This window comes from Scomber scombrus, chromosome 16, assembly GCF_963691925.1.
Source record: "Scomber scombrus chromosome 16, fScoSco1.1, whole genome shotgun sequence".
In the NCBI taxonomy this organism is placed as follows: Eukaryota; Metazoa; Chordata; class Actinopteri; order Scombriformes; family Scombridae; genus Scomber; species Scomber scombrus.
Genome location: NC_084985.1, coordinates 15,275,422 through 15,301,878, shown reverse-complemented (window position 1 = coordinate 15,301,878; position 26,457 = coordinate 15,275,422). Strand labels below are relative to the sequence as shown.

Below are 26,457 nucleotides of genomic sequence, written 5' to 3'. Positions count from 1 at the left end.
AGAAATAACACTGACAAGCAGGAATTGAGGGTTTTGATTTTATTTGAAAAATGATACAGATACATCAAATTGTTTCCATGTAAATTAAAAGTTTTTGAAAAGTACTACTGGTGTAAATGATCTTCTCATTTATGCTGGTGCCATGTGCTACATGTTAATACAAAACAGGGTGTCAAATGTGAAAGTTAGCCTAACTGTTAAGTATATTAAGTATTTCAGTATTTTAAGGCTTATTAATGAAGTGCTTGTAACTTGATATCTAAATATTAAAAGAAATTAGTAGGTGAATATTGAGTTTATTATTTTCATCATTTTATTTGTTGTCTTTAATTGTGTGTCTGTTACATTCATCTGAACTGATTAATTACACTTTACATTCAGCACTGTGCATTAGTAAGATGGTGAAGTCTGCTGTTAATGCAAAAGTACTACTGAGTAGTGTAGCATCAACTCTATGTGAAACAGCATCATGTGACTAACATGCACTATACACATTGATAAAGAGGTAACTAAGACACACTTCATTCAATAGAAAAAAGACAATAATCCTACATGTGACTCCAAATCATTGCTGTGCGCTTGTCCACTGAATATTGTGGTTGTCACATAATCTTGAGTATATACACATACATACTAGCATATAGCACATGTATGATCATAATTGTAATTAATAGCATTTAGAGGAACTATTTTGAAGATGGGAATGGGAATACTGCTATATGTTATATATTCTTACATAAATGCCTTGCTGTTGCTATGGCACAGAAAATGTAAGAAAGAGTAAATATATTAGTTTGTGTATTTATTGTATTTCTGTGGTGCATTTTTACAGCTGTGTTTTGTAGACACGTGTAGACAATTGACTTAATGACTGGTTCACTGCAATCAACCGTTTTAAAAAGTGCTTGAGATACATCTTACCAGGAAACGAATACAGCAACAATGATTTGATCAACAGATTATTGACGTGTAAAATCCCTTTTATATCTCTGAGATCCAAAGAAATCAGAGGGATGGAAATATATATGTTTTTTTTATGTCAAAGGTGATGATGATGATGATGAAGATGGTGGTGGGGATGACAATGTATCAATTAGCCTGCAATCTCAGTGGGTTCTGTCACCAGTCTGGAGCCATCCCAAACAGTCTTGAACTGCTCGTGGACCGGAAACTCTCTCTGTGAAATGACAGAGAAAATGACTCTAAGTACAACTGTAAAACAACAAGACTTGAATTATTATAATGATATTTTTTTCTGCTCTTATCTCCGACACTCACATAATCGTCATCTCCTTTTGGTATCATGATGTTCATCTCAGAGCTTTTGGCACTGATGATGTCACAGTTGAGGGCGTCCTTACTCAGATAGACCTGGCAGCCTTCGGTTTTGTTGATGGACATGGTGGGAACTGTACCCAACACCTGCAGTGAGACAATGTGGTTTGATAAGACAAAATTATTTTTCAGACAAAAAAATGTGACTATAACCCAGCTGGTGCATGCATTCAAAGCAAATGTAGCCTAAAATGTTAAAGTTCCATTTAGACACATAGCTGACATTAAATTAGAAACATTGTGTCTTCTGAAGCCAATATTTCAACAAGTTCTAGGGCGCGCAGGTGGTCGAGTGGTTAGTGTGCATGCCATATACACAGCTGACCCTGGTTCGAATCCCAATCGGAGGTCCTTTGCTGCATGTCACACCCCCCTCTCTCTCCCATGTTTCCTGTCGGTCTACTGCTAGATAAAGGTGTCTATACCAACAAAATCTATTTAAAAAAAAGTTTTTCTCACCTGTAACTGAATAGCCTTTGAGTTGATGACCTCCACAATCCCAACCACGTTCTCAAAAACCAGACCAAGCTTCTTACAGTTATCTGGAGAGGGTCGACACACACAGGATCAGGAAAAGGAAATATTTGCATTTGGGAATATATACATATATAAATAACACATGAATGGTCTTTCAGCTCTATATTTTGGCAGCTCACCGATGATGATGGAGTTAATTTTTCCCTTGACCTGCACGGTGGAGTTGTTACAACCGAAGATATAGACCACTTGTTTCAGCTCCGTCTCCTCGATCACCAAGTCGTGATTCTGCTCAAAGTTCTCCTAAAACAACAACAAGGGAACAGATTCAGTCAACAGTCTGTCACATAACAGGTGAGACGCCACCAATGATTTAACTGATTCTTAGTGCATAACAAGTTTCAGCAGCAGGTAAAAATGCAGTAAATGTGTGTGAGTCTGAAGCAGGATGGATACGAAAAAAATGATGATGATAGGTTTAATGACCTTTGGGAACATCACTGACAGAGGAAGTAAACATTTTACGTACCACCCTCCATTTCTTCCCCTCCAGCTCCAGCAGAGGGGTTTTTTTCTGAACGGCCGCTCTGGGCGAGTTCCCAGACCCGGATTTCCTGTTTTTGGTCGGTGTTTCTTGGGAGCGCAGATTTGGGTTCTTATGGGTCTTCTTGTCATCTGAGACATGCTTCAGACCTACAGATATTTGGAGAGGCATACACATGTAGGTCTGCAGCAAGGATTTTAGAAATATATCCCCAGCACTAACCCACACTGGAAATACTCGACTAGTTGCCAACCAAAAATGTTGAGTATTTAAGAAAAACAGTTCAAATGTTTTATCTTATATCTTCCAACATTAAGATCTAAAACTCTCCGTGCACTGCTTTCATTTAAAATTGGTTTTCTATTTGTTTTTAAACAGATATTTAGTCTTAAGAAAATCAATTTCAGTATCAGCCTTAAAAAAATATGGGTGTAATTGCAGCATGTAAACTCCTACTAGTGTGATTAAAAGTAAGACATATAACTAAGGGTATGTCCTTGAGCATCTCCAAACTGTATGACCTTTCTCTTCATCTATTTATTTGTTGTTGACAAATTGTTGTAACCAAGTCTAGAGTTCTGTGCATACAGTAGCACAGTTCATTTATAATACCATCATTAAAATGGATGACTTTACTCATACAGTATATCTGGAATAGGGAATCAAAAAGAAATACTCAAGAAACAGGTTGAGGTTGATACACCTGTGTGGTCACATCAGTTGCGTGGACATAATGAGGACTGAAAATGTCAGGATATGTAACAGCAGATACAGGAAAAAACTCAACAGTGAATGTACCTTTAGTGATGTTCATGCCCTGGTTAAGCTGGGCGAATAATGCTGAGTGTGGTGCAGCCGGGCTGCCGGACTTGGGCTGGGAGTCATCGTCTGTGAAGACTGGAGGAGGACCAGGAGGAGGAGGAGGAGGTGGACAGGGAGCAGCGGAGGTAGTGGGGGCGATAAAGACAGAAGAAGGAGCAATGGGGCCCTGTGGGATGAGGAACGCTGAATTTTAGAGAGCAGCATTTTTCATGAGAGAAACTGCAGAGGTGTTCTGTGGATAACAGGTGTAGTAACAAATCTCTCCATCAGGGGGAGTATTGCATAGGAAATATCTTAAAGCAATGATAGAAGTATTTTACTGCAATTAAGGGGATGTGACAGACCATCATGTGTCTTATGTTCTGAGTACATGTGGATGGCAAAAGAGATATTTCTTTTTTTTTTAATAAACAATGTTAATATACAAAATGCTGAGATGAGATGAGATGGTAACTTCAAGATTATTAAAACCATGTTATCTCTCTCTGTATGTCAATACCACATACTGTATATATTCGGTAATATCTTATTCCAGCACTTTACTGCAGCTGCATGATATTTATACCAATAAATATTAAAACTCCAGACTACATGTTTTTCTATTGCAGCACCATTTCATTAAAAGTAAATATTTTAGATGTCTCATGCATTATTTTCTACACGTCGTCAAAATTCAGCCTGACATGTCAATATCTTTGAAAAATGTTTTTTTTTAAAGATTTGAGCAATATGAGTTTGTACTGAGGTTTAATCAGGTCCGTAATCGAGTCACTTCCAGTCCACACTGATGTGTACAATGAACAGCAAACACACACACACTTGCCGTCTGAAGACTGCACAGCTGCCAGACACACGCACACGCACGCACACGCACACACACTTACACACACTATCACAGGCGTTCAGACGTTCAGACGTTTGAATTGTCACATTATGCGCTTCTGAGTACAGCTGAGATTACTTGACCTTTGACACGAGGTGCATGTGTCGTGCATATCATTGCTGAACAATGCTGACCTGTTACACTAAACAGCTCAGCGCATACCTCTGGATTAGAACCAGTTTGTGTGTGTGTGTGTGTGTGTGTGTGTGTGTGTGTGTGTGTGTGTGTGTGTGTGTTATGCGTGGCTCTAAAACTGTCTGACTACCTCTTTGTGTTCATGTCTGCCACTGTGTTTGTCCATGTATGTGAACACACAAACATGTTTGTATGAGCACAGAAAAGTACAGCTTCCTTGTCAGGCTGTTTTAAATTTTGGGGGCATTTGGTCCATTTTGTTCATTTTTTGGGGATGTATTTCATTTTCAATTGTTATATACTAGTAAAATGTACTGTAAAAGAAATTCGATTAATAATTGAAGTGACTTTAAATGAGAAATGCTAGACATTATGTGTTTCTTGATTCTCAAAGTGGGGATTTGCTTCCCTTTTGAGTATATTTGGTTTTTGTACTGTTAGTCAAACTAAACAAGCACTCTGATGATGTCGCCTTGGAATTTAGGACACTGTGATGGATATTTCCCCACCATTTTCTCCCATTTTATAGTTTTATATTACTTTAAAGAATTGTTTTTTTTAAATAAATGTTGGCCGCAGCCCTACTTCATACTGTTGTTTTGTGGTCAAAAGTCACTTTACTTTTCTCCTCCAGAATGTACTTATCTGGTCAGAGGCCACCACAAATTGCTTAAAAGCGCCTGCAGAGGACAGCTGGAACAAATATTTGAAAACTCAAGTGAGCATACAAGAGTTAAGCGTGTCACTAAACCCCAATCTGAGCAGCAGATGACGGCTGCGTTGAAGGGGGGACCAGCCCTGCAGTTTAGGTTACGGGCGCAAACTGTGTGTGTACATAGGCCCTTTGTCGGGGTTCCTCTATGAAGAAAACCTCTATTCAAGTAAACCCTGAGGGCCACCTGTTAGTACCACACACTCCCGTCCTTGTACGTGCACACACTGCATCCCTCACACACACACACACACACACACACACACACACACACACACACACACACACACACACACACACACACACACACACACACACACACACACACACACACACACACACACACACACACACACACATACACACACACTTCAGATCTGTCGCCTGACAGCAGGGGCGACAGCTGACACACACGGCCTCTGCAGGCTCTCGAGTTTCTGCATGTAGGAAACACACATGTGAGCACAGTTGTTCAGCATTAGTTTCACTTAAGGTTTTTAATCTGACGTTAAAGAAGACTCATACTCATATCTGTCTCTTAAATATAAAGCTACAGTTAGGAGACGGCTGGCTTAGCTTAGCATAAAGACTAGAAACAGGGGGAAACAGCTAGCCTGACTGTAAGCAAATCCTCCAACAAGCACTTCTAAACCTCACCTATTTGCCTAATGTATTTTGTTTTATCCATACAAAAGTCAATGTAAAAAACAATAGAATGCAGATTTATGAAGGGTTATGTGCCACTATTTTGTCATTCGGTGATTTATTTTCACCTATTACTCAGCCAGTCTAGTTCATTCCCCCTGTTTTGTCTTTTATGCTAAGCTAAGTGAACCATTTCCATGTTGTAGTTTCATATTTACTATACACCCATGAGAGTCATATTGATGTGTTAATCTAACTCAAGAAAGTGAATAAAAGCATTTCCCAAAAGTTAAACTATTGACATTTGTGTGTGTTTGTGTGACTACAAGTTTGAGTTTTAGAAGCCAAAATGTAGAGAAGCTTCAGTTGTCGTTCCCTGCATGAATAAAGTTGAGAAAAAAACCATTCCAGCTAGCAAAAGAAAGAGGTCAAGTGTGTGTTGCAGTATTTGGTTTCGAGCCATCATAATCTCTGGGATCTAGTGAGTGTGAGTGCTCCATCAGGAGTCCCTGAACACACATCCATAAACAGAAGTGTGTTTAGCAGTGTCAGAGGTTTTGTGAACTCTAGGGACAACTGCTGGAGAGAAGCTCATTCATTCATTCATGTTCTCTGCTGTGATTTATGTAACCGGCTCGCTCCATAACTAAAAATGGAAGTATACGCAAATAGGGGAGTTAATTTGAGCTCCGATTTAAAAATATCAAGGCCTGCGAATGGAAAACTAAAGTCAAACACTGCTGAGATAACAAACAAGATGTTAAGGAGGTAATTTCTTGTTTTCTGGCTAATGTATTGTGAAGTTTTAGAGAAGTGCTGGATACCGGCCGGAGGGGAAAGTGTAAGCATGCTTGATGTTAACATGCTTATTCACACAGTAGGAATGTGTATATAGTGTTGTTGCAAAGGGAAAAATAATCAAAAAACAGTCACAATAAATAAATCATAAGTAGTGCACTTACAGTCTTACTCCAGACCAGTCCGGTGGTGTGGTGCTGTTTGATGAACGACTGCATCTCGGTCCAGATCGTCAGGTAGGAGCACACCCAGTCCACATGGCGTTTGTCGCTGGGGGAGACAAAGGTATGATGGTAAGATGAAAACAAAGCAGAGGATGAGGGAAGCAGTAAAATAGGAAGGAGTAAAGCAAAGGAACCAGATGTGATGATGGATAGAAGTAATGTTGCAGCATTTTGCAGCTAAACTTTATACTGTAGCTATACAGAAGTAGTTACTGTAATCATAAAAACATAATTCCCCTAATGCATGTTTTTGTTATATTGCATTTTGTGCCATTTAAGGTAAAACAAAAGAAGTAGGGGCATGTTTAGCCATTTTACATTACAGCTATTTAACTCAAACCAGACCTGAAGTATTATTTCTACCCTTTCATGAAGCCATTTGTATCTATTTATTTCTGTTAAATATGAACATTTATTTATAAGATTCTTGAGACTTGCTTCAATTGTGAGATCCACCACAGGAACATTATTATGCATTCATTTTTGTTAGATTATTGCTATGATACTGCTATGATAATTCACTACTGACTATTCAAACAAATCATGGCCACGTTTCACGGCCACTGTAATTTCTCCTACATGCTTGGAAGGGAGGGGGAGGGGTATTCAGTTGGTTGCAATCTGCAACTTCACAGCTAGATGCCACTACATCTTACCCACTGGTTCTTTAAAACAAGAAGAATCCACTGAAAACTCTGAAACCCTCAGGCACAGTTTGCAAAAGTGTCAAGAGTCATTTAAAATATATGTGATCTATAGTTACAGTAGAAGCAAAATCACTGGTGATGGTCCATTAAATGACAATTCAGGAATTTCTATGTGTTACATTTTCACAAAAAGATGTTGATGTTATCACTTATCATGTTTTGAAAAACATATATTTACCTTTCCTTGTAGTCCTTCAGCACTCTGTTGGTGTAGAAGATGGCGGCATCATTCATCTCTTTCACGTAAGGGCCGGGCTTCTGACTCTGAGAGATTCAGTTTCGTTAGAAACAAAGATCAAAACTCATCTTAATTTCAGCGTAAAAAGCCGAAGAGCTCGTACAGTGATATCTCGGGAATGAAGGTTTGAATTAAACATGTTTGCTGTTAAAAGTGTCTTGACAGCAGTGTACATTGAGCAGAGCGAACTCCAGAGTTTCTTTATTTAAGAACTCAAGTGGATAAACTTTGATCTTAATCTAAATGATATTCTTCACAAAACTCAGAAGAAGACTTTTGTACTGACGAGAAACAGAGAAGAAAACAGATTGGGAAAAACACTACGTATTGTAGGAGGGAGAAAAAAAACACGGGATGTTGAGCTCATTCTTATCCATTTTATGCAAGCTTCTTACAGATGTTTATGAATTTAATCTGACATTCTTCTTAATTAATCTCAAGTGTACTATCAGTTTTCTGGTAACATTTTATCATAATTTGTGTTTTTCCAATGTGGTTACATTAAACATTATACTTTAAATTACTTTATATGTGTGAGACTGATATCTAATATAGTCTATTATAATGCATCAATAGTTGATCAAAGAGTGAAACTTTTTGATTATATTTAAGGATTCCTATCAGTTTAAGATTATACATTTTTCATACATGTATTTTATAAGTCACACTTTCCTCATCACATTACCCTTGATTTATGAGTGTGTGTGTGTGTGTGTGTGTGTGTGTGTGTGTGTGTGTGTGTGTGTGTGTGTGTGTGTGTGTGTGTGTGTGTGTGTGTTTTATGTGTCCTTACCACAGCCACCCAGCCCAGAGCTGGGATGCTCTCGCTGACAGCTGAGAGGTGGTTGAACAGGTTGCTGCCACGGTTTCGTTCCCGGAAGTTCTGGATCTCCTGGATGTGATCAGAAATGGGCTTCAGCAGGTCACGAAGCTCCGTCTGCAGGTGCAACACATAGACAAGAGGAAGTTTAGAGTGGAGGCGGTTGGTTTAGGAAGGGGCAGCAGAGGGGAAGGATGTAGTAAAGAAGAGGAAGAGATGTTGGTGCAAGAAGAAGAATGCAAATGATGAAAGAGGAGATTGAGGCCTGTAAACATCGTATTATATTAAATCAAGCTTCTTCCACATGCAGAAAATCCAACATGTTTCAGATGTTTTTCAATATTTAATAAGAGGATAAACTTTTTGAGATGCATCATGTTATTTCCACAGGGATCCTCAGGCACAACAATGGATTTTACAACCCCACCCGTACCAGCCATGCTCTCTGTGCCAGCCAGTAATTCCCAAACTAGGCTACAGGACAGTAACTAATTTTATTAGCCAGAGCCTTTTTCCATTGGAACGTCCAGATCTTAGCTACAGTATAGCTCGTCTCCCAATTCCCCTCCCCTTCGCTCCGTTCCTACAAACATTCCTCGGTTCATGGGGAGATCCCTCTGGCCTTGTAAGGCATACCTCTCCTCCAGTGTTTACAGTTTACCTATCACACATGCGCCTGCACACACATAGATTCAGGAACACAATGTTTCATTGCCAAATTGCTGCTACAGTTTTTCTTATTCTGAAGTGCAGCCAATGGGTTGCTATGTGAAATATCTACTGTTTGTTAATGAACATGTTTCTTTATTCAGATACAAAATAGAGGAACACTCTGAAAAATATGTGCTGCTGTTGAAATAGCTGGTTTCAATACACACATTAAGATAAGTGAATACGGCTGATATCAAAGAATGACAAAAACCTGGTGCATCCTTTGTAAGTGTGTGTGTGTGTGTGTGTGTGTGTGTGTGTGTGTGTGTGTGTGTGTGTGTGTGTGTGTGTGTGTGTGTGTGTGTGTGTGTGTGTGCGCACACGCATGTGCATTCCAATAGCAGTTTTATTTTTTTGTATACTATATTGTATGCAGATGTCTGCATGTGTAACTTTATGCTTGTTTGCAAAGGATCAATAAAAACAGAAGTAAACTTTCTCCTCTTTTTTTCAAATTCTTCCCCCAATCAGATGCACATGATCTCCATAAGCTGAGATAGACGCCCCTTTCTCTGCCCTCCTTCTGCTTTTATTTTCCCTAAATCTAACTAATAATGAGCAGCTTTGAAGCAACATCTCTCCCGTCCTTAAAATGGGAATGTAGGAGGATAACTGGTTGAATCTGAGCCGAAGTCATGATCTCATGAAAACAGTCAATCACATTACATTTCCTGCTGCATTACAAAACAACAACATGGCTCCCATGTTGTTGTTTGGAAGTTTAAACTTGTCCTCTGAGTCAGTGCCTAGATCTCGGTGTGGGCTTCCCCTCACAGTGTGGAGGGAGAAAGATATGTCTGGGCTGTGAGGAGAGAGGGTGACTGAGTGGGAGATGTAGAGAGGACGTTAGCTGTAATCCGATCTGTAACCCCTCTGGTAAATTTCTGCATTGGCATCAAGTCAGAGCAAATTCATTTTGTCCATGTAAGACCCTGATTTACTGATTTGCCAGCTCAGGATCTACTAACATTTCTGGAAATGTTGTGCCACGACTCTTGTGGGAACAAAAACAGCAACATTCCTGTGTAGACTAAAAAGCAAAGAAACATTTACATTGCTGTTATGACAGTAGAGCAGAGAAGGTCTAATGTATGTGCTGGTTTGAAGCCAATATGAGTCAGTTACAGAACAGCATTTTATTCACAAGTTATCTTGGAGGAAAGTGACACACAGGAAACACTGAAACTGAATAAACACAATGATAAAATTGTGAATCATTATTTCTTGCATTAAAACGCTGCCTTTGTTCTTCCTGAAGTGACTGACAGACAGATTCAACTGAGTAAACTTTGTAAACTCATTTGTATAGTCAGTTCAGCCACGAGTTGCATGTTAAATGATTGATTTGACATTTTGTGAAAACTCTATTTATTTTCTTGCCAAGAGTTAGTTGAGAAGATTGATACCACTCCTGTGTCTGCTTGCTGTAAATTAAGTCAGCAGGTGATTAGCTAAGCTTAGCATAAAGACTAAAGCAGCGGGAAACTGTTAGCATATCTCTGTCCAAAGGTAACAAAATCCACCAACCAGCACCTCTGAAGCTAACAAACTAACACACTGGGCCTCATGCAAGGACCACTCCTTCAGATATGATCTTAAGAGGCAGATACAAGCATTTTATAACAATTTGTGGCATTCACCAGTTTTTCTTGTGCTTGTTCTCTTAGGTATACACAAAATTTACGAGTGGTCCAGACCGAAGACAGAAGTCTCTGCCTTTCTTCACAAAGGGTTTGAGTTGGAATTATACTTATTAATATTAATATTTAAAGGGTTTAAATGCACGTCGTCATACACACACATTGTTAGCAGCTGTAATAATACTTTCTAATTGTTTTGGGTCGGCAACTACTCACACTTCTAAACTAGTTCTGCTTTTGTCTTCTGATATCTAAAAGCAGGACTTGAAGCTCTGTGGTGTTCTTGTTTTTATTCTTTGGGAACATTTCGTGAATGAAACTTCCCCGCAAAGGGAGCCAAACAGGTCACCTTATATGGACATTTTAGGCCTATCGATTATCTCAAATCTCACAAATGCACACCTCCTCATGAACAGGTGGCATTAATCAGGCTGAGTGTTGATGAATCCCCCTTGGAACACTTGTACCAGCAACCTCACAGAAAAAGTAAGAGACTTTTAGGACAGTAACGTGAAAATGTATGACGAATGAGGCCCATTGTATCTCGTTTGTTTACTCTGGAGAAAGTTGGAAGTGTTAAACCATTAACAAAAATAAGTTTGGGTTTTATTGAGGGTTACAAGCTGGACTACAGCTAACTGTCAGACAGAATAGGCTAGCTTTTTCCTCCTGCTTCCAGTCTTTATGCTAAGCTAAGCTAATTGCCTGCTGGCTTTAACTTCACACTTAATATCAAAAGGTAGAGCGGTGTTGATCTTGATCAAACTTGCATATTTCCAAAATTTAAAACTATTGTTTAAAATCTCTGAAAGCAACAGTGCTTTTGCTAAACAGTGCTTAAACACTCAAGACCCATTTACTACAGAACTGAACATAATAGTCAACAGAACCTGCTAAGAAGCACTTTAAAGTCACAATAAAACAATGAAAAATGATGTTACTGCTCACAGATGTGTGTTTAAACTTTGAAATGAGCTCAGTGAAACAATATGAATCAGAAGTGATTCATAATTTCCCCGCCCATTCACAAGAATAAGAAACAGCTACAGAAAATAAGACAATATAGTTACAAAGATCTCAGTCTACCAAAAAAATATTTCTGTAAATGCAAATGTGGATGTGTCGTCATTGGTAGTCAATAAAGTCGAGTCGTGCACTGTAAAAGTGGCGATTATATAGACAGAGACAGAATGAGACGACAAAAGGATCAAATGCGTCGGATCACATTATTCAGTGTTCAATGTGTTACAACAGCACAGCGTCCAAGCCTTGACTTCCTATACAAGCAGTGGATCAAAGGTAGAGAGTGGAGGGCGACAATGGGAGAACAGCTGTAGGAGGGTTTTTTAACGCAGTGTGTGAACAGCCAGAGCCAGCGGGACACACAAGAAAACACTCACATAATCACACACAACGAGTTAACGGGCCAACTTAAGGTCACATGAGAGAGAGGCTTACTTTCTCCTGCCTCTCTCCCTGTCTCTCTCTTTCTCACACACACACACACACACACACACACACACACACACACACACACACACACACACACACACACACACTGACAACAGGCTCAAATATAGAACATGCCCATAAAAAGTCATGGAGCACAACAGGGCTGCGCTGGAGAGAAAGGCCAGAAGTTTGTACACTCTGTGTGTGTGTGTGTGTGTGTGTGTGTGTGTGTGTGTGTGTGTGTGTGTGTGTGTGTGTGTGTGTGTGTGTGTGTATGTGTGTGTGTGTGTGTGTGTGTGTGTGTGTGTGTGTGTGTGTGTGTGTGTGTGTGTGTGTGTGTGTGTGTGTGTCTGTGTGTGTGAGGGGCACTGGCCAGAGTCACACACATTTTTTTACCTCTGCCTGATCTGTATTGAGGACTACAGATATAGACATGAATGAGGGAGGGTGTGTGTCTGTGTGTGTGTTTGGGAAGTTTTGCATTTGTGGTTTGTGTGTGTGCAGGAATTCAGTTTGTGTGTGTGTGTGTGTGTGTGTGTGTCTACCGAAGGGCAACAGGTCATGTTGATTGTGTATATAGTCCTGATGTCCCATGTAAGCCTCAGTTCCACTACGAAAGATTTTCTCGTATGTTTTCTTCAATCTGCCTTTTAGAAAACATGACACTTGGGTTTCACATTCATACTCTAAGCTAACCTGGTAGCTGTGACTGTACTGGCAAGTAAACTTTATGAATCACAGGATTTTAACAAACATAAGTAAAACACTGGTTATTTTGTTGGCACTCAGTGACTACATCACCCAAGAGACTTTGACAGAACTTCTGGGATAAATGCCAAGTTCTTGTGTCAGAGTTACTGTAATTAAAAGGGGAGTTGTCATTTCTGCCTCATCTTTGTCTACTTGCAAGGTTCAGGAAGAAGGAAAATAGACTTAATTCTTAAGTCCAGAACCACTTGTAGTATAAATGATTAAGAAGTTTGTTATGAGATGGCAAGTTGGAGTTGAAGTTTCGGCCATTTACAAGTCACCATAATTACTTCTTCCTGGCTTGTAACTACCGTTCGCTTTAACATTAACATTTTTCAAGGTAAAACAGTGATGGACAGATGGTTCGTGTAGTCACCTTTTTGAAAGTGCCAGCCATTTTCTAAGTAGTTTCCATGGACGACTTCTCAGATTGTTCTGTGTAACAAACCATCTGATGATTCAGATTCAGCATTTGTAAACCTTACATGAAACGTTTGCAATCACACAGCTATCTTCAGGTGTCCTGTTACATGAAGGCTCACATTGTAAATGTGGGAATCTTTTCCATCGCTACCATTTATCCCCAGATGTGTTTTTGTTGAACGCTTTCAAAAAATTGGTCTTGAATCTCTGTTAAGATTACATTATATGATCATATAATGTTAAATGTAGCAGATTTGGCCCCAGAGAAATGCAATTTCATTCCTATTGTGCAATGCAGTTTTTTGTCATTTGGATCCAAGTCCAAGCCAAAAGTTAAATCTTGTCAAAAAGGTCTCAGGTGAACTCTCAAGTGTTTGAGGGCAAGTAAATGTCAAATCACAAGTTTCCATAAGCAGACTTTAAATGCTGACAATTAAAGTGATGTGAAATTTTAATATTTTGTTTTTAAATATGCAGTTATAGCTGAGATCAAGTAATTTCAATGCAGTGGGCTAATCATTAAATATTCAAAGTTTGTGGCAGTGCAGTGTCTTTTTTATTGTTATTAACATGTGAGACAAGCCTCAAGTGAGGTCAAGTCTTTAGGGAGTCATCATTTCTAAGATTTAATCCTTGTGCATTTCTAAATGACCCATTAGGGTTAGAGAAAGCGATGATAAATTTCATCTCTTCTTCCTCATATCTCTCTCCTCTCTCTCACCCAACCCCTCTCTTGGGTCGGTCCCTCTCTCTCACTCGCTGTCTAAAACCCTCACTCTTTCTCTGTTTGCATTTCTGACAATCACTGAATGCTCTTTTCACCGCCTCTCAACCAGTGACCTGACAGATAGGGAGTAATCACTTCCTGGTGGGCTCTGCGGACCCTGTAACACACACTCACACACTCATGCACACACACACCATCACAACACAAACAGAAGGCCAATGGGATGATATCATATCGACTCTCTCACACACACACACAGCTTTCTCTCCCACCCCCCCTTCTCTATACGTGAACATGTTGGGAATGTGTTGTATTAGCATTTTCTTAGTCAAAGAGCAGCATAATCCCTCTGTGAACAGCCCGGCCTGCTGGGGAACACAGGAGGGGAGGACACAGACAGACATCAGGGACTCACATACAGTTAACGTATCTGTCTGGGCTGATGTGAAACATTTTGATGTATTTTGAACTAGAGTTGTGCATCACTGGCTGCAATAATTGAAAACTTTTTTACCACTTTGTTGTTAATTACCAAAACAAACAGTGATTTATAATGATGGTTTAATGTCACATAAAACAATAATCACTATTGCTGTCATTTGGGTTCTAAAAGCATAAAGAACAGTATGAAAAGTATTGCAAGATGACTGAAAGTAACAGAATAAATCATTAAATAACCATTAAGTTATGCTTATATTACCTATTGCCTACCATGCAGTTAAAGTCGTTCTTGCACAAAGCTTTGGTTTAGTTTAACAGTAAAGTTGCATAAACAGAACAGAACTGGAAGCTACTTTCAGTTGTAAGTCTTTTTTTAGGACATTTTGTGCCTTTTTTCACGAGTCGACATTTGAGAGATGACAGGAAATAAGGGAAGAGAGAGATGGCATACGACATGTGACAAAGTCCATGGCTGAACTCCAGGGATAATGCAGTTCATGGTCAATGCCATAAAAAACACACACACACACACACACACACACACACACACACACACACACACACACACACACACACACACACACACACACACACACACACACACACTAACTTTTTAGCTCCCAAGCCTCATAGGTATGTGGGAAGAGTCGGGAATAACTGGCACATTGGCATTCCTAAATGTGAGATCTTTTGAGTGATGTAGTAGTTGTTTTTTCCTACACTATTCACAATAGCAAACCGGTTTTATTGTGCAAAATATTGGTTTTGATTGTATAGTTATTATTTTTAGAAAAAATTGGGAAATTCCCCCTTATATCACCATTAAACATTGAGCACCGTTTGCAGTCAAAACTGATGACAGTGTGTGTGTGTTCACTTGGTAATCTTCTGCTGACGTACCTGTGCAGGTTCTTGGTGTGTAGAAGCCATTTTGAGGAAAGATCTTTGAGTCTGAAGAGCCTTGTTCACCATCTCCGCCTGTCCATCACAAAGGGTCAAAGTCAGATTGGTTAGGATTACAATACAAGCCTCTGAAACATTTTATGGAGTGTAAAAAGCTATACATTCATTTATTGTGTTTATATATGACTGTAGATATTGAACTGCCCTGAAAAACATTTTTCGATTCTACTATAATGCCTGCAGAACTCTAGGTAGTATATCTGTATAAAACATATAAAAATATGCACACTAAACACTCACACTCACACACACACAGAGAGGTTGGCTTAATCCCAACCAGCCGTGTCCTGTGTGTGTTTGGGAGGAGACCTCCAGTTGCGGGCCAAGGGAACCACCAGGGAGGCTTTGTCCATATAAGGAGCTCTCCAAACTTAAAGAAAGTACCTCTGGTTCTTGCTTGCTCACACACTCTCCCCTCCTCCTCTCTTCGTTCAGTGATGGGATGTAGAGATACAAATCTTTTTCAAGGTACAGAGGCAGAAATTAAAGTACTTTTTCTTCTATGTTTCACTTTAATTTCTTTCTTACTGCCTTTACCCTCTGTTGTGGAGCACTCACTGTTGTTTTGGATCTATTCCAAGGACATAACACAGCTATTATTGCCAACTAGCTTACCACAAAACACACTTACAGCCCTAGAGGGAGTACAGGATCATTACCAAATAGGAAAAGGTGCTCAACTAGCAGTTTGATAAATGAATGTGAAGTCAAAGTTCAATCATACTCCCATCCTTGACTTTGTAAAGGACAGGAAGCCTTTTCTATCATATACACATCATGAACCTCACATACACACACATTATTATGCTTCGGCTTTACAGGGACATGCATATTTGAGTGGGAACAGAGTTGGATAATCCTGTTTGTTTATAAATCTCCATCCCATGAAATAAATGTTGGCACAGACAAACTGCACTAGTTGCTCTTCTGGTCTGTCTGAGCTCACATTAAAGAATAGCTTCCATGCCTTAACTTTCATATTGAGGTACAAAAATGAGTTTGAATTAGAGGATCTCGTTTCAGTTTCAAGTTCTGTCAAGTGAATAAAACTGAGGACCGGTCAAAATTAAGGGTAACATCTGGACGGTCAGGAGGGTTTAATGAGGTTAAAGAAGAGGCTAACGTCGAAGCTCTAACATTAAAGGATAAGGCTGCTGCTTTTCTATAGTTTAAGTCTAACATATTGTATTAATCCGTGCAATAGCTCTCCGTTGTTGTCCAAAACTTTTTAACATGAGTGAAACTACAGCACTGGGTGATTTGTTCCTTCACCCAGAAGATTACAGCCACGTCAGTTTGTTTAGAAACGGCTCCAAAGACTAATGACAGCAATCATGTTTTGAGTCTCCAGAGAGTAGTTGTGTGCAGCAGATCCTGCTGAGCATGTGCGGGAAACAGTTCAGTTTACAGAGCTTCACTAGTTTGTTGCAACTACATATCAGAAAGTATTAACTTTGTACTGTAATTCTTTACTAAGAACAAAGTAGAAAAAAATCAAAAGTACATGAAACTACTCTCTAGACACTGAAAATGTGATCACTGTTATTAATCTTTGACGCTAACTCTTAACAAACCATACTCTTTGTGTTGAAGGAACATGTCCAGTGCAGTGGTGTGGCTTATTGAGGTATTTTTAAATGTTTTTGGACATCAACAGAGGTTTACAGCAGAGAGGAATAAGATATATCAGGCTTTGGTAACACACACAACACTTGTAACTAGGATGAGTTCATTGTTGGTTTGGCTCTGCACACGAGATTTGCTGACAGTAACAAAGATACAGAACATTTCCAGCCGTTTCCTTTAAAAGTAGGGCTCATGTTTTAATGTCTGGGATTTAGCACATGATTATTACTTGATTTCAAGAACAATAGATGGACAAACCTGTACTGTAACTGTAGATCATTAGGCCAACAGCTGTGGCTACATCTGCTACAGCAGCTGGTGCGTGCCATGCATGAGTGTGTGCATTTATGAACAAGTGATCCATCATTTATCAGCCAACATTTGTGTTGGATTTGTGTCTGAATTTTGGGGTGAGTCCTTACATGTTTCTCCACATCGCTTCCTATGGCTTTACTGTTGCTCAGGTATTCCGACACTGGACCTCTCATCAGCATATCGAACGCCTCCACACAGGGAGAAAGACCTGGAAATACACGCAGAGATGACTGTAAATGTATCAAACACTTTTTTTTGAACTCCCAAACCTCTGAGCCAAGTTTGACCATATCACAGACTTGCCTCCACTGATGCCGTTGACACAGTCCCCGTTAGCCATGCCACTGGACTGCATTGTGACGGACATCTGCTCTAGGCGAGTCACAGCTCGCTCCAGCCGCTCCATTAAACCATCCATGGTGACCAACCTAGAAACAAAAGTGGGAACACAAACATCTGAGTCTTGTAGTTGAGCGTGTGCCATCTGAGCTGACATCAAAACTCTGATCTCATTTTTACTTTTGTTAGATGATGTTATATTATATTTTATTGATCCCAGAGGATTCGTTTTGTTTGAACAGTCTAAACTTGGAGATCAGACAGCGATCATCAGTAGTCCAGCTTTCCCACCTTGCTGCTCCTAGTTTTCAGAAAGCCATGCCAGTCTCAGATAGTGAAAATACCTGAAGTCAGTGCAGTACTGGTTTATTTGAACACAATCTTTGAGCTGTCTAGTCCTATCTGTTGAAGTTGATTTTCAGCTGAACACATGAACGTACTGTAGCACACAATTGGATTAAGCAGGGACAGAGACTGGAGGCAGGCAAAGAGGCAGAGAATTTTGTGCAGTGGAAAAACACAAGAGCCTGGGAAAAATAACTGTTACAGTACCTTTACTGACTGGACGGAGTCAGATTCAAGTGATAGGAAGAGGTCTTCTCACCATCGCAAAGGTAATGTATAAACCAGGAGATTTGCTGTTTTAAGCATTTTACTTCAAAATCATAATCAGGAGCAAACCAAACAAAGTATGCCAGCTGATTGCATCAATTAGGCTGATTAGTAACACTGAACATGTTTGATGGTATTTATCAGCTGTTTCCTGATGCTTATAAGTGCTCCTGATGAGATAAGATACTTTATTGTTTCTCATGGGAAATTTGTCTTGCGCTCAAGTGTTGCATACAGCAGCAAAAATACAAGGGACACATATTATAGGTACATAATCTCATGAGACATACAAAAACGTGAAAACTGGATGTGCAAAGTAGGCAAAGTATGTATATTAGATATCCAGCTACGTAAGACACGTTAAATAGTATTGCACTCAATATCAGTCAGTATAGCACATGCAACAATACTGCACTGAATATACATTACATCCTACTATGTAAAATGAAATAACAGTCAGCAGTTCAGCAGTCTATATATATATAGAAGTTGGGAAGACAACTTAAAAGTAAAACCCGAAAGTTTAGACAGCAAATATCCCATGGTCCTTTTTTGGATGAACTTTTTCTTACAGCATCATGTACAGAAATGGTTTCTTTTAAACTTTTTTACCCTGCAATACTTATGTGAATATATCAGGGTGGATGTGTCAGTAACAGAGTGACCTCAATAACCCTGGATGTCCCCATGATGACCCTATTAGAAAAAGGACACTCGTGGACGGATGCCTGACGAAGATAAAAAAGTGCAGACAGTTATGACAAGGTTCGCTTACTGTTGAGACGTAAACAAATCTCCCACCATAACTTAATGCCACTGAAATACATTCAAGATAGTAACACAAACCACATCGTATCTCCCTCTTTAAAAGTGAGCGGCCATATGCATCATCATGAGGCAATGCAGACCTCTTTCCAATATTCATTAGTCAACAGAGTGGAATTCAATCCAGCAACCAAGTGCGTGTTTGTATAAGGTCTCCATTTGCAAACTACTGCTAGGTAACACGCACTTCCTAATCTGACACCTGCTACCTGCATGTCCAACACCAAATCCAATGATGAGACAGTTTATTTGCTTGACAAAATGATGTATAAAAATCACAATGACGCTCTGCACCAATAAGGAGGCTACACAGACTGGATTGTGTTCCCTGTCTGTAATCTTTGTAAATTATGTTCAGTAATTACGTGCTATGAGCGGCAAAACTGGCCTGATGGGCGTCATCTCTCTGGAGAGTTCTCTCAGTGGTGCCAGATGCCTGTCGCGGGCCTCAGCTGCTATTTCTGCTCTCTGGGTCACAGCAGCTCTCTTAGGCAAGACCTGAAATCTGTAGAGCTGATCATGTGCAACAAGTGGGACTTGAACCAATGCTACCATCCCTGCCTCAGGAAATTTGCTTAGATGGAGTGGTATCAGATTTATTCCCTGAGTGTGAGATGGGATTAAGGTTTTTTTAAAAATCAATTCTCGATAGTGGTCGAGAGAGAGAGAGAGAGAGAGAGAGAGAGAGAGAGAGAGAGAGAGAGAGAGAGAGAGAGAGAGAGAGAGAGAGAGAGAGAGAGAGAGAAATGCTACAAGTCTAACGTTTTGCCTGACAATTTCCTCACCACTACGCCTTTGTGATGAGTCTGTAGTGATAATACTTCATTGTACAGTTTTGTACACTTATTTAGTAAATATTTCAATCATTTGAACACTTTCAAAATGTCATTGTGTATAAACCGTTTGTATGGGGAGGCATGGTGACATTTTAAACAACTGATTGCTTTCATTTACATGATGAGTGTCGAATGTTGTACTCTTATGATATCAGTATCACTCTAAGGGTGCTGGTATTGGTATTAATGGTTGATAAGTCATAAAATTGCTTTCTAGATCAGTTATAAGCATTAATACTGTGATGTGCCTCCCTGTCTGCCTACTGCTTGTGTGGTTGGTCTGACCTCCTGGATCAGGAGCCAATAGGCAGTTAAAGGGGATGTCAGAAAACTGCCTACCCCTAAATAAAGTGGGCTTCATACTATTTAGGTGGCTTCATTTCTGACATCTTTTTCTTCTCTTCTTTGTAGGCATCCTTGAATTTTTGTGTTTTGTTTGCACACACCGCATTCATTACTGACCAAGATGACTAACATTTTTTATTTTATCTTTGCTTAAGCAGACAATAAATGCCAGTCTTAGAAACTTGGCCAGTTTGTGAAAATATGGACAACTATTGGGTTGCCAGGTTGTGAAGAAATCCCCTTGGCTGGCATTAATCCTCCTCCAGCATGGCACTTGCTTTGTCTCTCAACCATTTAGTTTATCAGAGAAGCACTTAAATAGACTGTTTGACCACTTAACTTCTGGAAAAGAGCTAAAGCACATCTGGATCCATTTATTAACAACTTATTAGCATTTAAAGCTACTCTTACCTTTCTTGCATTTCACACACCACTTTGAAAAAACTTGAACAGCAACAACCCCTCCTCCCTCCTATGTCCCACCTTCGCCCTCCCTTCCCCTCCGCGAACGCGCTCTATACATATATATAGTTTTCTTTTTCCCCGTGGGAGCGGCTGGAGGTGGAAGCCGTGGCCCGCTTTTGTCGGTCATTGTCAGTCGCTACTGTCTGTTTACTGCTATCTCCGTGGATCATGGATGTATTATAATGCTGTGGATCCACAACAGATTCTCTTCCGGGTGGGGGTGCGCGTGATTACGTAATGCGGAAGGGGAAAACAGGCAGGTCGCTCAGCCAATCATATCATTCGGACTGAATGATATGATTGGTCAGAGTTTTCACAGAATATTATGAGAATGGAATAATGATTAGTTTCTATGCCTGGTGGATCTCTCTAACATTTTAGAGTGCCATTACCTTATTAATAGCATTTTAACCTAACCAAAAAAATGTGTAAAAATGTAACAAAGGTAAGGGTAGCTTTAAAGTCACAGACTTCATCAATTATTTTAAGAATAATTTATTAAGAATATTTACAATGTTCTTATTGGCTTATAAATAGATTATTAATGAATTCATTATTAATGACTACTGGAGTGCTGGTGGTTAGAGCGCATGCCACATAATCGCTGTGTCCCTGGTTCAAATCCGACCAGGGACCTATGCTGCAGGTCATTCCCTTCTCTCTCTCTCCCTGTTTCCTGTTGGCATCTCTGCCAGTTACTGTATAAATAAAGGCAAGAAAAGCCCAAAAATAAATCTTTAAAAAAAAGAATAATAATAATTATTATTAATGACTACTCACATTTACAACTGCAGGCTTGATGCATTAAACCTCTATAAAGCATCAGTATTAACTCTTTTAGAAGGCGGTACTTGACATAAGGTTTGGGCTCAGATGAAGTTGTAATCATAATTTTCTCCAGTCCATAATACTTTATTCAATCACTGTCTGTCTCAATAATAATGTTAGACTTTGCTTAAAGGCATAAAGCAGAAACAGTCAGCATCTACTTTGACTGTATTAGCAACCAGCCAAACTCACCATGGCAATGCAAAGACTTAGCCAAAGACATGTGACTCTCTTTTCTTGTATAGACTTATTATATTCAGCCGATCAAAGAAACTGAATGGGAACGAGAGGGGGTTTAAACCATTAAGCTTAGAAATACAGTAATATAAAAGGACTATGAAGAACAAAACCACAAAAAGCATATAATTAATCTGCCTGTGAGTTTCAGTAGGCTTTATTATCGTCTCCACTGTACGAACACATTCCTCTCTCTGTTGCTGCAGACAGGTGGACCACAGACACATAAAGACCCCAGACTCCAACCAACAGCTGAGAAAGCGCACATGTTCCTGGAGTGGAAAGTTATTACTGACTTCACCCTGACCCGCATGTGTCTCCTGAACCCTCTGGCCTGGTATCTGATCTTTGGGGCTATATTGGGCCACAGTCTGGCGTTGTGCTGCTATGGGCCGACTGCACTGTAAGATATTCTAACATACCGTTATCGTGTGCTGTGATCTTGTGGAGATCTAGGTTAAACTTCTGTATGTCAGTGTAGTGTTTACTCTACAGGTGCTGCAGCTGTTTATGCAGCCATTACAACAGGAAACTGTGACATCATCAGGATGAGCTGTCTACAAAAAAACTGCAGTGGCCTCTCGGTTTGGTGTTAAACGATAATCAAAAGCAACTCAAATAGATAATTTAAATGTAATTGAAAGTAAGTATACAGTGAAATTTAGAAATATGATATACTAAATACATTGAGGTTAATAGACAATAAAGAAAAGCTATAAAATCAGTGTTATAGAGGCCAGATAACTGAAATGCAGCATTTGAAGAAGACTTTAGGACAAAACACGTGCAAATGTGTTTATAGGCCTGTTAGAGGCAGTTGATCTGATAATCAAAGAATGTATAGACAAAACAATATTACCTCAAGGTCCATTTAGTGGCTGTTCTGAAGCTTTTGACCACATCACATGCTCTTCATCAGTTGTCATGGGAGAGCAGTTGTTCAAATTTCTTTCTTTTTCGGAGCACTTTAAGGACTTCTCCAGTAATGTCTTAATGTGATATGGTCGAAAGCTCCAGAGCATCCACTAAATGAACCTTAAGGTAGTAAAGAGTGAACTCAAACACATTAAAACATCACTACAGCTCATATAGGTTTTGATGTCAGGTCCCCATCATGCGAGGCGGAAGATGAGATCAACACCGACCCACCATAATAAAACATGTCATGGCGCCCACATGCTGACACGATTTTCACCGCCCCTCAATACAATCTGTGATGCATCACCTGCTCTGCACAAGATCACCGTTCCCCTCACATACATAAGAGATTTGACAACACATTCAAACCCACTTGAAGCGATTTTCTTCCCTATAACGCCATTTCTGTGCCAGCCTGGGACACAGTGCGCAGGTGAAGATGACTTTGTTTGAACATTTTCTGCGCAAAAACGCACACATCTCTGTCGTTATCATCTCCTCGATCCCGAAAGCACACCAAACTTCACATTCAGTGATAAAAACGTCAGTACAGAGACGACTTACCTCCCTCCTCTGATCCGCAGTGGATTTCTGTCGGGATGTTTTGTTGTGGCTGTCAATATCCCGGGACGGATTCGTGGCTTTCTGCTGCTGCCGTGCAGTCCCCTGCCTCCCAGCCCCGTCACTCAGCTGCGCACAGGACCACCGGGACTCTTCCGGGATGTCCTAATTAAGCAACACGGCGAACCTGAGAGCCTAACAGCGCGCACAGAGCAGGACCATGACTCAGTGCTGCAGTATCTCCTCTCTGGGGCCGACGGACATTTACCTCGCAGGCAACATAAGCACCCTCAGACAACCAACCTGCTAAAAATAGACCCTGAGTGATCGAGGCTGTGGAAAGTCCTGCATGGGTTCTCTCTAGGGGTATGGACCGACACTTACATTGGGGTCAGCATCATCTTCGTCATCTTCATCTTAATCAACAATCTCTGGGAGTTAAATCAGTTTGACCTCCATCCTAGAGAGTCCCCTTCTCACATCTCCCCTCCTGATGTCAACAGCACTCTGAATACTGACAGCCTTTGTTTTTGTTTTTTTAGCCTCAAATGATGCATTTTTATTTTTAGCATGCAGGCCTATTTAAAATATAAAAAATGAAATATCTGATGAGGACATTTCCATTTAAGGTTTATGATGGATTAAATTATTTTGTGTTTTATAAAATAAAGATTCTGTGATAAAACACATTAGATTTCTGAATTGTTAAATTCAAAAACAACTAATCAGTGAAATCTGTGAAGTGTGTGAGTGAAACTGACTGAAGCAATGAGTGTATAACTGTGTGTGTTATCAACAAGTAACACAGAGGGAAATAAAGTGTGACAGTAAACATTTTCTCAAGTTAAATCAATTAAAGTTACCTAACTTCACAGGGGTCAAGGGTCAACACCTAAAGTAAAAAAGCACCACAACTAATATCAATTCAAATTCAACCAACTTTATTTTTGCATTGAGGACTTATTTTATGAAGAGAGTACCAGTGCACACAACCAGTTTAGGAGAAATATTCATTCATGCCTCCCTTTTAAAGTGCCAGTGTGTGAGACAATCTGCAGCTAGACCCATTTTGGGAGCTCAAAAGATGGAAAGAGGCTGGACTGAAAGTTTCTGTGGCCTGTCTGGTTTTGAGTACCAGAGACCTGTATACAAAACACAGATACAAAACATAGATGCATATTCAGTGAAGTCCTGGCAGCTTCTGTCCCCACAGGCCACAACCAAGTTGTGATGCTCACATGTTGTATGATGATATGTTTACTTATAGCGATATTTTTGTTAGATTTCACACCCTCGGTCTGTAAAAGGCCAGGTATTGCCATAATTTTTCTGTGATACTAATTTCTAATAAGGCTCACCCTATAATGGGCTGAAAAATGGCAATTAATTGGCTTAATTGGTTAATGGTTATTAAAAACAATTTACAGATGTTTCATTGATCAATTATGAACCCTTGATAACAACAACTGATCAGAGGTCTGAGTAAGTAGTCAAACAGGCCGACTACTCAAAGGCATTTTTCATGATTTGGCAACCAAAACATTGTTCTTGATAACAGCTTATAACGGATCAATAAAGAATTGTTACTGTTTACAGCTTATAAATGATGAGTAGACTGAGCTTGAATTCTCATCTGAACACTATCACAACCTTTCATCATCCTTTTAATAAAGAAACTGCTTTTATTTACTGTAATATGTCTGACGTCAAACGCCATTATAGCTACTGATTTCACCCATAAGGCCTTGCTGCATCCATGCTGTGTCATGGTCAGCCACCTCAGTGCGGACCAGTTTCATGTTTCACCAGAGACCAAAATACTCCCTGGAGCCAAGTGAAACACGGCAGCACGCTACTTCTGACATGACTTATTGATTAGAGAGCTGATGAATCATTGATAAGCTGAGTCCTAAGAGACTTTATTATCTGTTAGTCGTATCCATGAAAACTCTGGGTGTGTCCGTAATGTGAGTGTTTCAAACAGTTTCTTCTTGAGATGGTTTCATGATGAAGAGCGGAGCAGCATCTGTGTGATGTGTGTGTTTCACCTTGCAGCTGTTGGCACAGCGCAGCCAGAGAAATAAGACACACACACACACACACTCACACAAAAGAAATGAATCAAGGATGAACTTTTAGGGGAAGTTTAAACAGAACTTGGCTGTGTGTGAAATGATCACCACATGCGGTATTTCACATTCATATTATTGACTCCATTGAAAGAACTGTCACCAAGCTTTTTAAATATAGAACGTTTTATTCCAATTTTGAGTAAATGGTGTTGAAAATTCTGAAGTAAAGGTTTTAATATCAACAGGACCTTTGTATTTAAATAGTAACACTTTACATGCCTTCATCCAGTGACAATGAAAAGCTTCCTTAAAAAGTTTTTTTGTAATTTATTTTTCTTATTTCCCTTGTAAGAAATAGTTCAAGTATAAAAATTCCCAACAGTGTAAAACAGCCCATCTGATGAATATGAAGCAAAAGAAGCACAGCTACTGAAACCTCGACGACGACTATACATTCTAGTGGAGAAAGCAGCATGTCGCTTGTTTTTTTTTTGTCAAAATTATTATTATTATTATTTTTACTCTCATCTAAACACAGAAGAGGCAGTACAATCTGCATGCAAACAGGCCTCCATTTAAATGAAGTTCTTCCATACAAAAAAGGCATTAAGCTAACCAATACTTAATGTTCTAAAGGATCAAGAAGATTTTTTTAAAAATGACAGTGCACGTAACAGAATTGTATCTTAAATAACTCCTACATCAACATTTTTGGTTGAGTATGTTAATCATAATGATTATAATAATATTATTACTAAAACTATTCAATAACTTATATATGCCTTGAGATGAGTACATATTATTAATACAGTACCGCCACTAAGTCTCTACTCTCAGAGCGTCAACATAGTCAACCCTCAAAAATAAATATCTTAAATAGTAGATTTCTCTCTTTTTTTCAGTTTTTTTCTCTTAAATAGCAGTAAAAATGTAAGGCACACAAAACAATGTTAACGTCAACGAGTCAACCCCCTCGATCTCTTCACCCCACCCGGCGTTTCTTGACAGATATGAGGCAGGCCAGTTGTTGG

The 26,457-nt window shown here is 39.5% G+C and overlaps 2 protein-coding genes across 2 annotated transcripts in view; one reads left to right on the top strand and one right to left on the bottom strand.

The window, feature by feature from the left end:
- Positions 1-26,457, top strand: part of LOC133995855 (antizyme inhibitor 1-like) — a 547,935-nt gene that overhangs the window by 127,898 nt on the left and 393,580 nt on the right. The window lies entirely within an intron of this gene.
- cap2 (cyclase associated actin cytoskeleton regulatory protein 2) lies at positions 25-23,645 on the bottom strand. The gene is made up of 13 exons (XM_062435313.1): positions 23,358-23,645; positions 17,692-17,816; positions 17,496-17,596; positions 15,385-15,462; positions 8,314-8,457; positions 7,461-7,546; positions 6,516-6,621; positions 3,155-3,344; positions 2,342-2,505; positions 1,992-2,115; positions 1,795-1,877; positions 1,279-1,422; positions 25-1,177 (listed from the first exon to the last, which is right to left on the bottom strand). Exons 2-13 carry the CDS (start codon positions 17,804-17,806, stop codon positions 1,094-1,096), a joined length of 1,419 nt encoding a protein of 472 aa, XP_062291297.1. The 5' UTR covers positions 17,807-17,816; positions 23,358-23,645; the 3' UTR covers positions 25-1,093.